This window comes from Cebus imitator, unplaced genomic scaffold (genome assembly GCF_001604975.1).
Source record: "Cebus imitator isolate Cc_AM_T3 unplaced genomic scaffold, Cebus_imitator-1.0 Scaffold515, whole genome shotgun sequence".
Classification (NCBI taxonomy): Eukaryota; Metazoa; Chordata; class Mammalia; order Primates; family Cebidae; genus Cebus; species Cebus imitator.
The window spans coordinates 2734-17042 of record NW_016107830.1 but is presented as its reverse complement, the minus strand read 5'-3'; the positions used below and the strand labels follow the sequence as shown (position 1 = coordinate 17042).

The following is a 14309-nucleotide window of genomic DNA, read 5'->3' as shown; positions in this document are numbered from 1 at the left end:
CTCATCTGATTATCTGTGTTCAAGGGAAGAAACAGTAATCCTGTGGTTTTTCTTGGGGTAAGGAGAGGGCATAATGGAGTCACTAAATAATGGTGCCATTTAAATTCAAGCTAATTATTCTGATTTGTAATGGATTTCCCACTACTATTCCTGAATCATAATACTAATGAAGTTATTCTCAAACAAACACAGGATAGTCTTATACCTGTTCCTTCTCTAAGGCTTGTCCTTTGGGACTATAGAACATCAAATTCCATAGTTTCCAGTCTTACCATAGAATTTAATAATGATTTTACTAGTCAAAGAAAATCACTATGCTTTCTGTCATTAATGTTGCTAACTTTCCAGTGAGTCAAGAAGGACATGAGCACTTTGGGAGGCCAAGGCAGGCAGATGAGGTGAGGCTAGGAGTTCGAGACCAGCCTCACCAACATGGTGAAGCCCGGTCTCTACTAAAAATACAAAAATTAGCTGGGCATGGTGGTGCGTGCCTGTAATCACAGCTAATCAGGAGGCTGAGGCAGGAGAACTGCTTGAACCCAGGTGGCAGAGGTTTTATTTAGCCGAGATCACATCACTGCACTGCAGCCTCAGTGACAGGGTGAGACTCCGTCTCAAAATAAAAAAAAAGGACATGAATTATTTCCTAAGGCTACCCTCAATTACTTCATGAGTCAAAGAAGAAATGCCTGAATTACATATTTTCTGCAAACAAATTACTAAAATGAAGCCTAAGGAAACAGCACCAATGCCTTTTATTACCACTGACATTTCATACTAAACTGAAATATTGTACACAATCTTTATGAGATTTTGAATATGGATTTAGAATAATTATTCACTTTAGTCCATATAATGAACTCTCTCTGTCTGAATAAGCTCCCTGAGGACAAGATCATATTCAGCTCTTCTCACTACTGTTGCCTAACACAGTGTTTGTTTTTTAAAAATTTTTGTGGATACCTAGAAGATGTACATATTTATAGGGTACATGAGATGTGATACAGGCATGCAATGTGAAATAAGCACATCATGGAGAATTGGGTATCCATTCCCTCAAGCATTTATCCTTTGAATTATAAACAATCCAATTACATTCTTAGTTATTTTAAAATATACATTTAAGTTTGTGACTATTGTGACTATAGCTAATATTGTGCTATCAAATAATAGGTCTTATTCATTGTTTCTAACTATTTTTTGTACACATTAACTATACCCACCTCACCCCCAGCCCCTTACTACTCCTCCCAGCCTCTGATAACCATCCTTCTACTCTCTCTGTCCATGAGTTCAACTGTTTTCATTTTTAGACCCCACAAATAAGTGAGGAGATGTGAAATTTATCTTTCTGTGCCTGGCTTATTTCACTTAACATAATGATCTCCAGCTCTATCCATGTAGTAGCTTATTTTTAGTTTTTTGAGGAATCTCCAAACTATTCTCCATAGGGGTTATACTAATTACACCCCTACTAATAGTGTACAAGGAAGGGTTCCCTTTTCTCTATATCCTCACCAGCATTTGTTATTGCCTGTTTTTTGGATATAAGCAATTTTAACTAGGGTGAGATGATATCTTACTGTAATTTTGATTTGCATTTCTCTGAGGATCAGTGATGCTGACCACCTTTTCATATACCTGTTTGCCATTTTTTTGTCTTCTTTTGATAAATTTCTATTCAAATCTTTTCCAGCTTTTGATCAGATTGTTAAACTTTTTTTCTATAGGATTGTTTGAGCTCCTTATATATTCTGATTATTAATCTCTTGTCAGAAGAGTGGTGTGCAAATATTTTCTCCCATTTTGTGGGTTGTTCCTTCACTTTGCTGATTGAATCCTTTGTTATGCAGAAGCTTTTTAACTTGTGATCCCATTTGTTCATTTTTCTTTGGTTTCCTGTGCTTGTAGGGTATTATTCAAGAAATCATTAGCCAGACCAATGTCCTGAAGAGTTTCCCAATGTTTTCTTGTAGTAGTCTCGTAGTTTGAGGTCTTATATTTTAAGTCTTTAATCCATTTTGATTTGATTTTTTATATGGTGAGAGATGGGGGTCTAGTTTCATTACTTTTTTTTTTTTTTTGGTGACGTAGTCTTGCTATGTAGCCCAGGCTGGAGTGCAATGGCACACTCTCAGCTCACCACAACCTCCACCTCCCAGGTTCAAGCAATTCTCCTGCCTCAGTCTCCCGAGTAGCTGGGATTATAGGTACACACCACCACGCCTGGCTAATTTTTGTATTTTAGTAGAGATGAGAATTCCCCATGTTGGTCAGGCTGTTCTCAAACTCCTGACCTCATGATCCACCCACCTCGGCCTCCCAAAGTGCTGAGATTATAGGCATGAGCCACCGTGCCCAGCCTAGTTTCATTCTTCTGCATATGAATATCCATTTTTCCCAGAACCATTTATTGAAGAGGCTGTCTTTTCCCCAGTATATGTTCTTAAAACCTTTGTTAAAAATGAGTTCACTGTAGGTGTGTGGATTGTTTCTGAGTTCTCTATTTTGCTCCATTACTCTATGTGTCTGTTTTAATGCCAATACTATGTTGCTTTGGTTACTATACCTTTGTCATATAATCTGAAGTCAGATAATATGATTCCTCCAGTTTTGTTCTTTTTGCTTAAGATTGCTTTGGCTCTTTTGGATCTTTTGGGGTTTCATATAAACTTTAGGATTGTTTTATTTCTATAAGGAATGTCATTGGTATTTTGATAGAGATTGCATTGAATCTAGATTAGCACACCATTTTGAAGTCAGCAGGCTCTCACATGTTTGCTAGATGAATAAGCAAGTTAATTACATATGGTAAAACTCTTCTAAATATGACTCATTGTGATACATATTAAATAGAATACAGACTAAGGCTCATCTCTCAAAACATAAGCTATACATGCTAAAGTTCAATATAACAAGTAACTTATAAGGCCTTCTAATTTCATACAATTAATTTCCTACCATTACCATTCATTGAGACAGAGTTTCCCAGAGTTTATGCTCATTTGGGCCACTCTTCTATTTGTTCTATATCTACAGCACCATATTTTAAGAAATGGTATAGTCTGAAAGTGTTATCTGAATCATAAAAGATAAAATTAAATTTTAGTTAGTATTATGTATTTTGATCCCTTAAAAATTGAGGACCTAAATACTGTTAAACTCAGTTAATTACATTAACCAGAATGGAAACGTGAATGGTTATATTTTACTGATGACTAAATTAAGAGGGCTTTGCTGATCTATACAGTTTCTAAGAATTAACTATAATAACATCCTGTTTACATCAAAGCTGGTTATGATAATTAAAATGACAGGGTTTTTTTTTTTTTTTTTTTTTGACAGTTCTACTGTGTTTGCCTTTGAGAAACTTCTAAACTGATAGGAGAAGCAAGGCAATCAACAAACAGAGACCCAAATGAGATGATGATATAGTTACATACTAAAGAAAAAAAGTGGTACAGAAAGTCAGAGGAAAGAAAAGGTTATTGAGGTCAATCAAATTAAATTAAACATTAGGTTTTCGGTGTCACATCACCAGAAATTAAATGTTTAAATAGTGACCTACAGAAGGTCTCACTCCAGTGTGATATGTGATCTAAATTAAGTACTTTACTAAGCAAAGTTTGTTTAAAACCTTTTTACATTGGTCAAAAATACTAGTCAGGCACCAAATAACTGAAGTTACTGCATATCTTTTTTCTTTATTCCACTATCTCATTTTTTAAAGGTATAGTTAGTAAATAAATGAACTTGCAGGAAGTTGTTGCCTTTTGGTATGGTCTTTGAATTTTAGACTTTAAGAAACAAATAGTGATACAAAAACTAAGGATGGGTAAACTAATTGCAATGCTCTAAGAGCCATAATTTTCCTCATTCATAAAATTAACAAATAATACCTTCTGAGATATCAGTTACTACTCATTGTGATATTGGTAGTGAAGTTATTGTTTCTTCATTCTACGTAAGAATAACATAGTAACACTTAAACTTCTAACACATACCAATCAACAGATATTTTGCCAGTGCTTAAAAAATACAGGTTATAGGGTACAGAACACTACACTATTTATTTGAAATATGTTACTTGAGCCAAACTAAGATATTTGTACATTGTAGGGGGTGGGAAGCATTGGAGTAGGGAACATAACAGGTTTGTTTGCTTGTTTTGGAGAAGAAATAACATGACATCCATCTGCAATTTCTCTGAATCATGGAAAGCCAAGTAATGTTGTTATTCTGTGATGATTAAATAGCATAACCAGACCAGGAATGTTAGCTGACATGTATAATCCCAATGCTTTGGAGGACAAGGCAGGAGGATTGCCTGAGGCCAGGGGTTTGAGACCTTGGGCAACAAAGTGAGATCTCTTCTCTACAGAAAACTGTTTAAAAAAAAAAAATACATGGCCATGGTGATGCACACCTATAGTCCTAGCTACTTGGGAGGCTGAGGCAGCAGAATCACTTAAGCCCAGCAGTTTGAGGCTATAATGAACTATGATCGTGCCACTGCACTCCAGCGTAGGCAACAGAGTGAGACCCTGACTCTAAAAAAAAAAAAAAGCAAAACTAAATACTTTTTGAATTTGCTTCCAATTGCGTTCCCAGGAGAGTTTTCATAGAAAAGTAACCATCTAACCTATGGATTCTTTAAAAGTTTCAAGTTAAGAGGGATGTAAATGCTGAAAAATAAGATAAAGGAGAGATTGTATGCAGGTCAAGCCATGTTGATGTCATTTAGAGGCTGAATCGAAAACAGAAGAATCCACTCTTCCTACACTTTCCAATGCTTTTTAAAAGCTGAATTAAGTTGCCTCAGCTTGGATGGCATTTTCTTGCTTCTAACAATATAACTTGAGCAGCAGCATTTCAAATGTCCTCACTCTGCCATGTTTATTAAAAGCAAATTATAACAAAGATGTCATGAATGTGAAAAGGTCAATTTCTATGTGTTTGGTTTTGCATTTGTCATATTATATGAGAAAACTGTTAATAGTTGATAAATATGTTCAAAAACGTTCCCAAGGCTCATAAAAAATCCATCTCTTTTCTTTTTGAAAAATAATATATGAAATTTGAAATAAAATATTTGAAACAAAAGCTACAATAATGAAGTCTTCTTCAACAAACTGCAAGTATAGATGAAAAGATACATGTGAAAAAAATTTTAATGCAACAATGAAATAACAGCTGAAGAAAGTAATAGAAAAGATAAAACAAAGCACTATGTGGCTAATTAACCAAAATTGCCCTAATGTCCATAAGCACAGACATTAGATACTATAGGACTCAAAGGAAAAGGATGATCACACATCAGGCATAGGTAGTTGGAAGTTCTTCATGAAAGACATGGGCTGTGGACTGGGTCTGAGGAAGAATGAGTAGGTTTATTTTCTTCTCCAAGGGAGAAGAGAAGGTGGTCTAGGACTGGTCCTGAGAAGAACTCACATATACAGAACAGCAGAAAGAAGGTAACAAAGACATTACTTTCCCCTCTCATTTGAACCTACCTCTGAAAAAGCAGTCTGCACTGTGCAATGTTAGAAGAGAGACAGACAACAAGGATTTTTCTTGAAAAATAAAATCCAATACGACTTTACTCTTCACTCCTCAGCTACCAACTGGTAGAACAATTTGAAATCATTGATTTGTCCAGATGGTTAATGTTGTTTAACAGTACAGTTAACTAATAAGTAATTGTAAAGCACTTTGTAAATATAAAGCACTACATAAATGTTTCATAATAACATTAAACAGGAGGCTTAAGTTACATTTTTATATTCAAGTATTTTATTGGTATTTTAGGAGATATGCCAAAAATATGATCAAATGCCATTATTATAATCTGTGTTTGAAAAATACAGCAAAATGATTATAGGAAAACAAAATCAACCTTGGCCATGATGGGGTGAACAGAGTGGACTAGCATAAAACCTTTCCATCATGAAAAACAAAAGAGAATGACAACACGGTCATATACATATATATTTGTATATGTTGCAATATTATTTATTTATTTAAATTTATTTATTGCAATATTATATTATTGATTGATTGATTGATAGAAAAGAGAATTTATCAGATAAAACAATTTGAAAGACACAGAGCAAGAGAAAGCATATCAATTTAGGAGCTCTGAGGAAACCACTTGACACAAGTAGAATCTCACAAAATAAGAGTAACATTCTATAAAGGACTTAATTTTATAGCTCATCCACTATTTACAAGGCATTGAGATGGGTGTATACCACTAGCACCCCCTATTTGGCATATAAGAGAATCGATACACAAAGAAGTTAACAAATGTGTTAAATATCACACAGCTAGTAAGTGGCAAAGTCAGGATTCAAGCCTAGACAGGATGGCTCCACTGTCTACTGGGAGGAATCTGGGAGAGGTTTTATTACCCTGATAAAACGAGACAGGTGGACCCATATTCCTTCCTCCTGCCTCAGAATGAGGACATGAAGGCTAAAGCTGCCACACCTATATCGGGACCATGAGGTAAATGACAAGAGAACCATAGAGACATCAGCCTTGCTGTTGCTAAACTACTTAACCTATGCCAACAATCACCTACCCCTGCATTCTTATTATATGAGGACAATAACCCCCTATTTAGGTAACTGACCATACCCAGGATTTCTCCCACTTGCAACCTTAACCAATATGCCAAGTCATCATCATCATCATCAACAACATCATCATCATCATCATCATCGCTTGTCGAGTGCTTGCTATAAACTAGGCATTATTTTATGTTTCATGTGTGTTTAATCTCTTCTACCTTATTCCAACTCTGTGAAGCAGGCATTATTATTATTACCATTCTATATATAAGGAAACTGAAGCACTCATTGTGTTGCCCAAGGCCACACTGCTTATAAAGGATTTAAATCCAGCACCATGATTTCTAAACCCTCATTCTGCAGCAAACAGTACTCTAAACAGTGAAAGACTAAAATTATTTCAATTAAAATCAGAAATTAGATAGGGATTCTTCCTATTTTAGTATACCTATTCTTAGTCAATATTATTTGGAGATTCTAAAGCCAATGTTTGTCAGTGGGGATATACTGACATTTTGGGAAGACAACTCTTCATTGTGTGGCATTGTTGTACATTAAAGATGTTGCCATCTATGTTGTCTAGGTCCTAGGAGAAGCACTCTCTAGACATAGTGTCAGCTGACAATGCCCTCCATGTTTCCCTATAGGGAGACATTGTCACCCCAGTTAAGAACTATCATTCTAGTTCAAATTTGGCAAAGTTCCTCCAAAAAAAGTCCAAATAATAAACACTTTAGGCTTTGCAGGATATTCAGTCTTAGTCTGTCAAAACTGCAACCACTAAACTTTGACATTATTCAGTGAGATCAGTCATAGACAGCACATAAACAAATACGGGGGCCTGTGTTCCAGTGTAACCATATTTATAGATGAGAAAGAACCCTGAGTCACTAAGAGGTTAAGAAATTTGCCTGGGTTGATTCATCTAGAAAGTTTACATTCGGATTCAACACAAAGGCAGAGTGATTCCAGGGCCTGTGCTCTTATTCAGAATACTATTGATTTTAGAGATTTTAAATGCTTTTCTCCTACTAAATGCCTCAAAGAGCTTCTCACACTCCAGACTCTGTCCCTCCTCATATGTCTGGTGTTGGCTGCTCCTTTCTGCAGTACAGGCCACCCAAGATTTGCTTCCGTGACAGCCTGGACCATACCCCATGCTTTACTATGCATGTCCCTGAGAGATGCCCTCCTACTTGGCTCTAGCACACAGTCATCCCAAAACCTCCCCAAATACAAGATTCTATAAAACTGATGATTAGAATAGTTGTTCACTGATCTGTGACTGTTTTTATTTTTCACTCCTCAAGGTCTCCTTGTGGGACTGTATATCCACAATTGCTCATTGAGATAAGCAAAAATAGAAAGGTCTTAGCTCATGGTATGGCACATGGAAAAGCTCTATAATATGTGCTAATATTAATAAAATATCCAGAGTAGCAAGCAGATATACCTTCTTGATGAATGAATGTGTATAAATTCAGGAACATGCACCAAGCCTATGAACAACCAAGTTAATCAGAGTGGTACAAATGAGCAAAGTTGTTACTGCTGATTCTGTTAGAGTATCTCAGTCTAAGCTTTAGAGTCTCTATTGTGCTTGCCTAGGAAAAGGGACCCATATCTAACCACCCAGGAGCCATACAGATGGAGCCAATTCCAGAAGACAGTTAATATCATGGTACAGATCAGTGGAGTCTCATGAGATTTTACTGCTCATTAGTGTCTAAGATACAGCACAGTCATTGCTACCAGCTGTGAGGGCCAGGTTGCAATTCTTCTACAATAGTAGGCAGGTGGAGAATTTAGCAATAATATAAAAGGGCAGACTACCAAAGTTAGGAAAATAAAAAATATACTTATCTCACAATGCTTTTCGGGACAAACCAGAATATGCTGCTTCCAACATTTTCTGGTTTCTGTAGGGATATGCTTTTTCCACCACAGATATTAAATATATTAGGGGAATTTAGGAATAAAGATTTGTAACAATTGCTCATTCAATTATGTTTAACAAATTTTGTAGATTCTTTTCTCTTTCAATAGTTTTTTAAAACAGAATTGACTTGTTTTTGCATTGTATTAACGAAACCCAAAACCGTGATGGAATTAAAGAAAACTTCTGTTAAGAACTTACAGATGTGAAATATAACAATGTTTGTGATTAATATACATTTCAAATCTCTAATGCTTTCATTCAATATGACTAAAACTATTAAGGAAAATGTAGTTCTAATATTATTTTTTCATCCATCTTTGTCATCATTTTTTATCCTCTTATGAAATGATTTCTTCTTAATAAGCACAAAGCAAATATAAGAAGGTTGTGGTAGGTAAATAAGTTTGCCCAATATCATTAATTACTAACAGCTCAATTATACTGTGAAGTGCCTATAATTGTCACGAAGCTTCAAAAATCCTGATCATGGATTCTATTATGTATACAATTTATTTAAATTACATTAATTATATGGATTTTTAATGAAGCAGAGACTACTTTCAATTTTCACAAGTAGAGACAATGATCAAAATATTTATGTGCATATTACATACTTTATTTTGTTGACATTCATAAAATAATTCATTTACTCAGATAATGTTTGCACCTTTACATGGGAGGGGGATAAAATGCAATACCTCATTTCTCATGTTTGGATTTAAGATTACATGATCCCTAGATGGATCTTTTATGTAATATCTAGCACAATTTGGGCAATCGTTTTTGGAAAGAAAAATGTTTAAATTTTTTTAACAGTAATTTATATTAGCTGAAAATGGTGTTTAAGCCATGGTTGTTAATTGCATTTGCAAGTCCAGATTCCAGAGCTTGACTCTCTGACTTCAAAGATACTCAGGCAAGTGATTTTAACACTCTGTACCTCGGTTTAGTAATCCATAGAATAGGAATAATAACATGTTTAATTGAGAATTTAAAGAATGATATGTCAAGTGTTTAAAAGAATGATTAACCGTTAGTTAATGCTATGTAAGTATTTTCCAGTATTTATTTTCCTGCTTGGGAAGAGCTCAATTTAACTTGAATATTAGTGATGCCCAATTTCACACATACAAAATGGATAGGGAAAGCTTTTTATCATTAATATTCCATGAAAGCAGTGTAAGAAAACCTTGTGGGGTAAATTGTAAATCCCCAAATACAGATTTTCCTTGTGATGTGGCTTTGAATAGCGTGGCAGTGAAAAACTTTTTTTCATTCATGTTTTCATTAAAACCTGTTAGACCAATGACCTAACTTCAACCATATGGAAACATGGAAAAACTAAGGCAGCCAAAAATAGCAGTTTTTAGATCAAGACAAGATTGATGCTAGGAGAATCCTTGGCAGAGGGTGAAGCAGAAATATAAATTAAAACCAGGTGTCACTTTTCAGATAATCCTCTTCTCTCCATGCCTCCCCTCCTTCTTCTCTCTTTCCTACCAGGACTGGCCAGGGCACACTGAAGTCAGTACTCAAACAAGGGAACTTGTATGGGAACAGACATCCTATTATGAGGGCTCTATGGAAAGTGCAAGGCTAGGTGCAGTGGCTTACACCTGTAATCCCAGCACTTTGGGAGGCTGAGGCAGGAGGATCACTTGAGCTCAGGAGGTGAAGACGAGCCTGGACAACATAGGAGATACCCTGTCTCTACAAAAAATTTAAAAATCAGCCAGGCATGGTAGTGTGTACCTGTAGTCTCAGCTACTTGGGAGTCTGAGGCAGGAAAATCACTTGAGCCCAGGAGGTTGAGGCTGCAGTGAGCCTTGATAGTGCCACTGCACTCCAGCCTAGGTAACAGAGGGAGACCCTGTTTCTAAAACAAAACAAAACAAACCCAAACAACAACAGCAAAGAAAATATACATGCTTTCTTTTCATCACTCAAACAAAACCAGAAAATTCCACCCAAATTCATGTGTGCAGGCTATTTGTTATCCCGGAATTTGGATTATAACACAATGAGGATTTCTGGAGGATGTTCAGTGAGTAGCTGCTTGTTTGTTATTAGAAACTCTATCCTGCTGAAGCCTTTATAACAGAGGATATTTTAGACAGTATTGGCACCGGTTTTAAAATTCTTTCATAACAGTACATCATGGTGGACAGCTTAGAGAGTGATAGAAATAATAGTGAGGAGAGGAGAATGAAACTGTTAGAATGCTGGGTTGGGTATACCCTGGGCAGTCCTGGGGAGGTGGACAGAGTGGATAGAAAGGGAGAATTAAGTGTGCGCAGGTTATTGTGATGATATTTACTTTTCATGATTATATTCATATGTATATAGCTTGAGGGTCTAAGATTTTATTCTGTATCTCTTAATCATCCAGAATTAGAAAGTCTTTAATCTCTTCTTCTTGTAAATGTTCTTTGGAATCTTGCTAACAATTTGCACTTCTCTAGAGTGACTGAACTTCATTGCTTCAAATCTGATCTTATTTCAAGGAATAGACTGACCTGCCCTTAAGGTATATCCAAGTAAACTTGATATTCTTCTTTCTGCTAAGGTCTTCCTGGCAAACCTCCCTGCAACTTAAAACCACTAATCTGGTTAATCAGTGATGGAAAATATACTATGAAAAGTATTTGCTTATTTGTTGCTAATTCTATATTTTATTTATATGTGTATTTTCATAGGCCACATACATCTTTAAAATCTAGGAAATACAGAAACCTCATTTGAAACAATTCTTTAAAAACTTTATCCTCAAGTGGTGCTTATTTCACTCTACCTGAGTCTCCCACTTTCCTGGTCCACTCTCCAGAAGTGCCAATGAATTGTGTTGCCCAAGAGGCAGCCAGTGAAGAATAAACAAGGAGAAACAGATGACTCAATAAGCCAATGATAACATATTCAAGCCTTGATTAACTGAGTATTGACCTGCGGTTTGAAAGTTACAAAAATGCTAAGATATGATTTTTCTTTTAGGTGGGAAATGAAGAAGGAGGAAACATTAGAAGAGGAAGAAAAAGCAATGCTGGAGCACTTAAAACAAATTTGCACCATACAGAACTCTTCTGCCTCAGATAACACAGAGGAACAGTAATCTGCAGAAAACAGCAACAGCTTTATTTTAGGAAACAGTCACATGTAATGGACTAGGATTTTTACCAGAGTCAGTATGAACCTCATATGTGTTGTGAAGCATGAAACCAATGACTGAGTAATCTCTGTACTGAAAAGGAATACAGCACATAAAGAATAAGGTGCTACGTATTCTTTTATTTTAAAAATAATTTCAAATGTTTTGTCTTTCCCCAATCTTTCTCTTTATATGATATAACTGCTGCCATCTCGTGTTCCCTTTGAATTATTTTTTTTCTCCTTTCAGTTTTGAAGTATCTATGACAACAGGCAAAAATGTTCAGCAATATTGTTTTAAGGATTTTTTAGATGCAACATTTGGATGTTAAGTTGAGTGGAGTCACATAGCCCCTGAGGTCATCTGAAAATTTTAATTTAATTTTGTTGTGGCTGTAGCCCAAGTCCCAATCTTAATTGCCTTTACTATCCACAACTGTGCCAGCTTTCCTCATTCAATTTATCTAATTAAAGCCAAAAAAAAAGCATTCTCCTGATCTATAAGTTTAGTCACACCTCTTCTTGTAGTGGTTTTCAGAATTCCTCCTAAATCAGATTCAAACTTCTACTCATATATATTTAGGCCCTATACCAAATGGCTCCATGTTCAGATAATTGCTTGCCATCCTCTTGGTTCAAGCCACACACTTGCCATTTTTTCCAACCAGAATCCATCTTTCTCCCAAAATTAGTCACAAAACTCATTCCAGCAGTCTTTATCCCAAAGCTCATTAGCTCATTATCAATAATGGGTTACTTTAAAAAATTTCCATTATATTGATACACACACACACACACACACACACACACACACACACACACACACAAGAAAACAGAACATACTCTAGTACCCTCTCTGCCAAGGACAATTATAGATATTTATTATATCCTTCCTATCAGTGCCTGACATTAGATTATGAAGACCTTGAAGATCTTACGATATGATGTGAAGTCTCCCTTTATGACTCCCTATATGCCTGCCACATTGTTATTTCATCAAGTGGGCAGTTAGTGAACACAATTGATTAAATAGCTGCCAGTGAAGGAAAAAGACAACAAAAAGAATTACATAGTTGAGCAGTCTAAGAACATCTGGGAGAAACCTTGTGTGTGTATATTCATTTTAGAAACAGGGTCTTGCTCTGTTAATTAGAATGTAGCGCAGTGGCATGATCATAGTTCACTGTAACCTGGAACTCATGCACTCAAGCAATACTTCCCCCTCAGCCTCCTGAGTAGCTAGAACTACAGGTTCATGCCACCACACTTGGTTAATTTAAAAAAAGATTTTTTTAAAGATAGGGTCTCACTATGTTACCCAGGCTGGACTTGAACTCTTTGCCTGCCTAGAACTACCGTTACGTGTCACAACACCTGATTAATTAAAAATTTTTTTTTGTAGAGATGGGGTCTCACTGTGTTGCACAGGCTGGACTTGAACTCCTTGCCTCAAGTGGTGCTCCCACCTCTGTCTCTCAAAGCACTGGAATTATAGGCAACAGCCACCACACCAGGCCCTGAAGCCTTACATCATGGACTATTTTAGACCGTATGACATCAAACTTCATGGTTTCTGATGTTCTCAGATATATAATAAATTGTCCATACTCCCACATTCTGTGATTTTTATAAAATATGTGTAGGCTACATGATTTCCAAAGGAAAGTACTCATGCATTTTTCAAAGAGTAAAAGCTTGGGGTGCAGAGGAGGCCACATTAGGAAATCTCTTACATTTTTTCTTTAAATAAAGATACATAAATGGCCATGTAGACAGCTGCCTGCCAAATAACACATTTTATTTTAAAAAAATGTACTTTAGTTGGCCAGTATAATCATAAACCAAGTGTTTTTAAGATTTGGTTGAAGTAATTTCTAAAAATTTTATAAAGACCATTTAGAAAATGGTACTAAAATTTTATGAGAACTGGACATTCCATCAAATCTGATCTTTAAACAGGTTACTATAACAATCAACATAAGGCAACAGTTTACTTTATTCCTTCAGCTAAGTGGTGGTCTGTGTACTAAATCTATATAACTGTGTTTCATTGGATCAAATGCAAAATGGAAAGTTTAAAATAAATTAATCCAATAAACCAAATATAACAATCTTATAAAGTTATAGGATTTCACATGTAGATAATCTTAATATATCTAAAGGTCATCTTTTAAAGCTATTATTGAATTTATATATTCCTATACTAATCCTGGGAAGTAATTTTGTTTCTCCAGAAAAAAAAAAATCTTTTCTGTGGCTCCTTTTTGAAAGGAAAGGAGTATAGTAAGGGGATAATAGGATGAGTTTAAAGGAAGAGAAAAGTAGTAGAGAAAGAGGGCTTGCAGTTGAACTCTATTCTGTGCTTGTTCAGTGACATTATTATAGGCATAAGTGCAATAAAGTTTTTAATTGAGAGTGTTAAATGACAAGTCAGTTGACTTTATGCTCAATACTTTTTTTAAAGTCTAGTAAGAAGTGGTATTTCAAAACAATTTTTGTTTCTCACATTTATTTCACATTTGTATAAGTTAACAACAGGAATGAAGCCTATCAGTTTATATCTTGCCATATGTTTATTACCAAAATATTATCTTTCTATAAAGTATTAGTTTCTTTCCGTGTTCTGTTTAGTTGCATTAAGTGTATTTATTTACATT

General features: G+C 35.5%; 1 protein-coding gene across 1 annotated transcript in view; it reads left to right on the top strand.

The window, feature by feature from the left end:
- The window catches only part of KIAA0825 (KIAA0825 ortholog), a 443396-nt gene extending 430933 nt beyond the window's left edge, over positions 1 to 12463 (top strand). The window contains exon 20 of the mRNA XM_037733314.1: positions 11500 to 12463. Coding sequence (XP_037589242.1) covers positions 11500 to 11617 — 118 coding nt within the window. The 3' untranslated portion in view covers positions 11618 to 12463. The remainder of the gene's footprint in view (positions 1 to 11499) is intronic.
- Positions 12464 to 14309: the final 1846 nt, after the last annotated feature.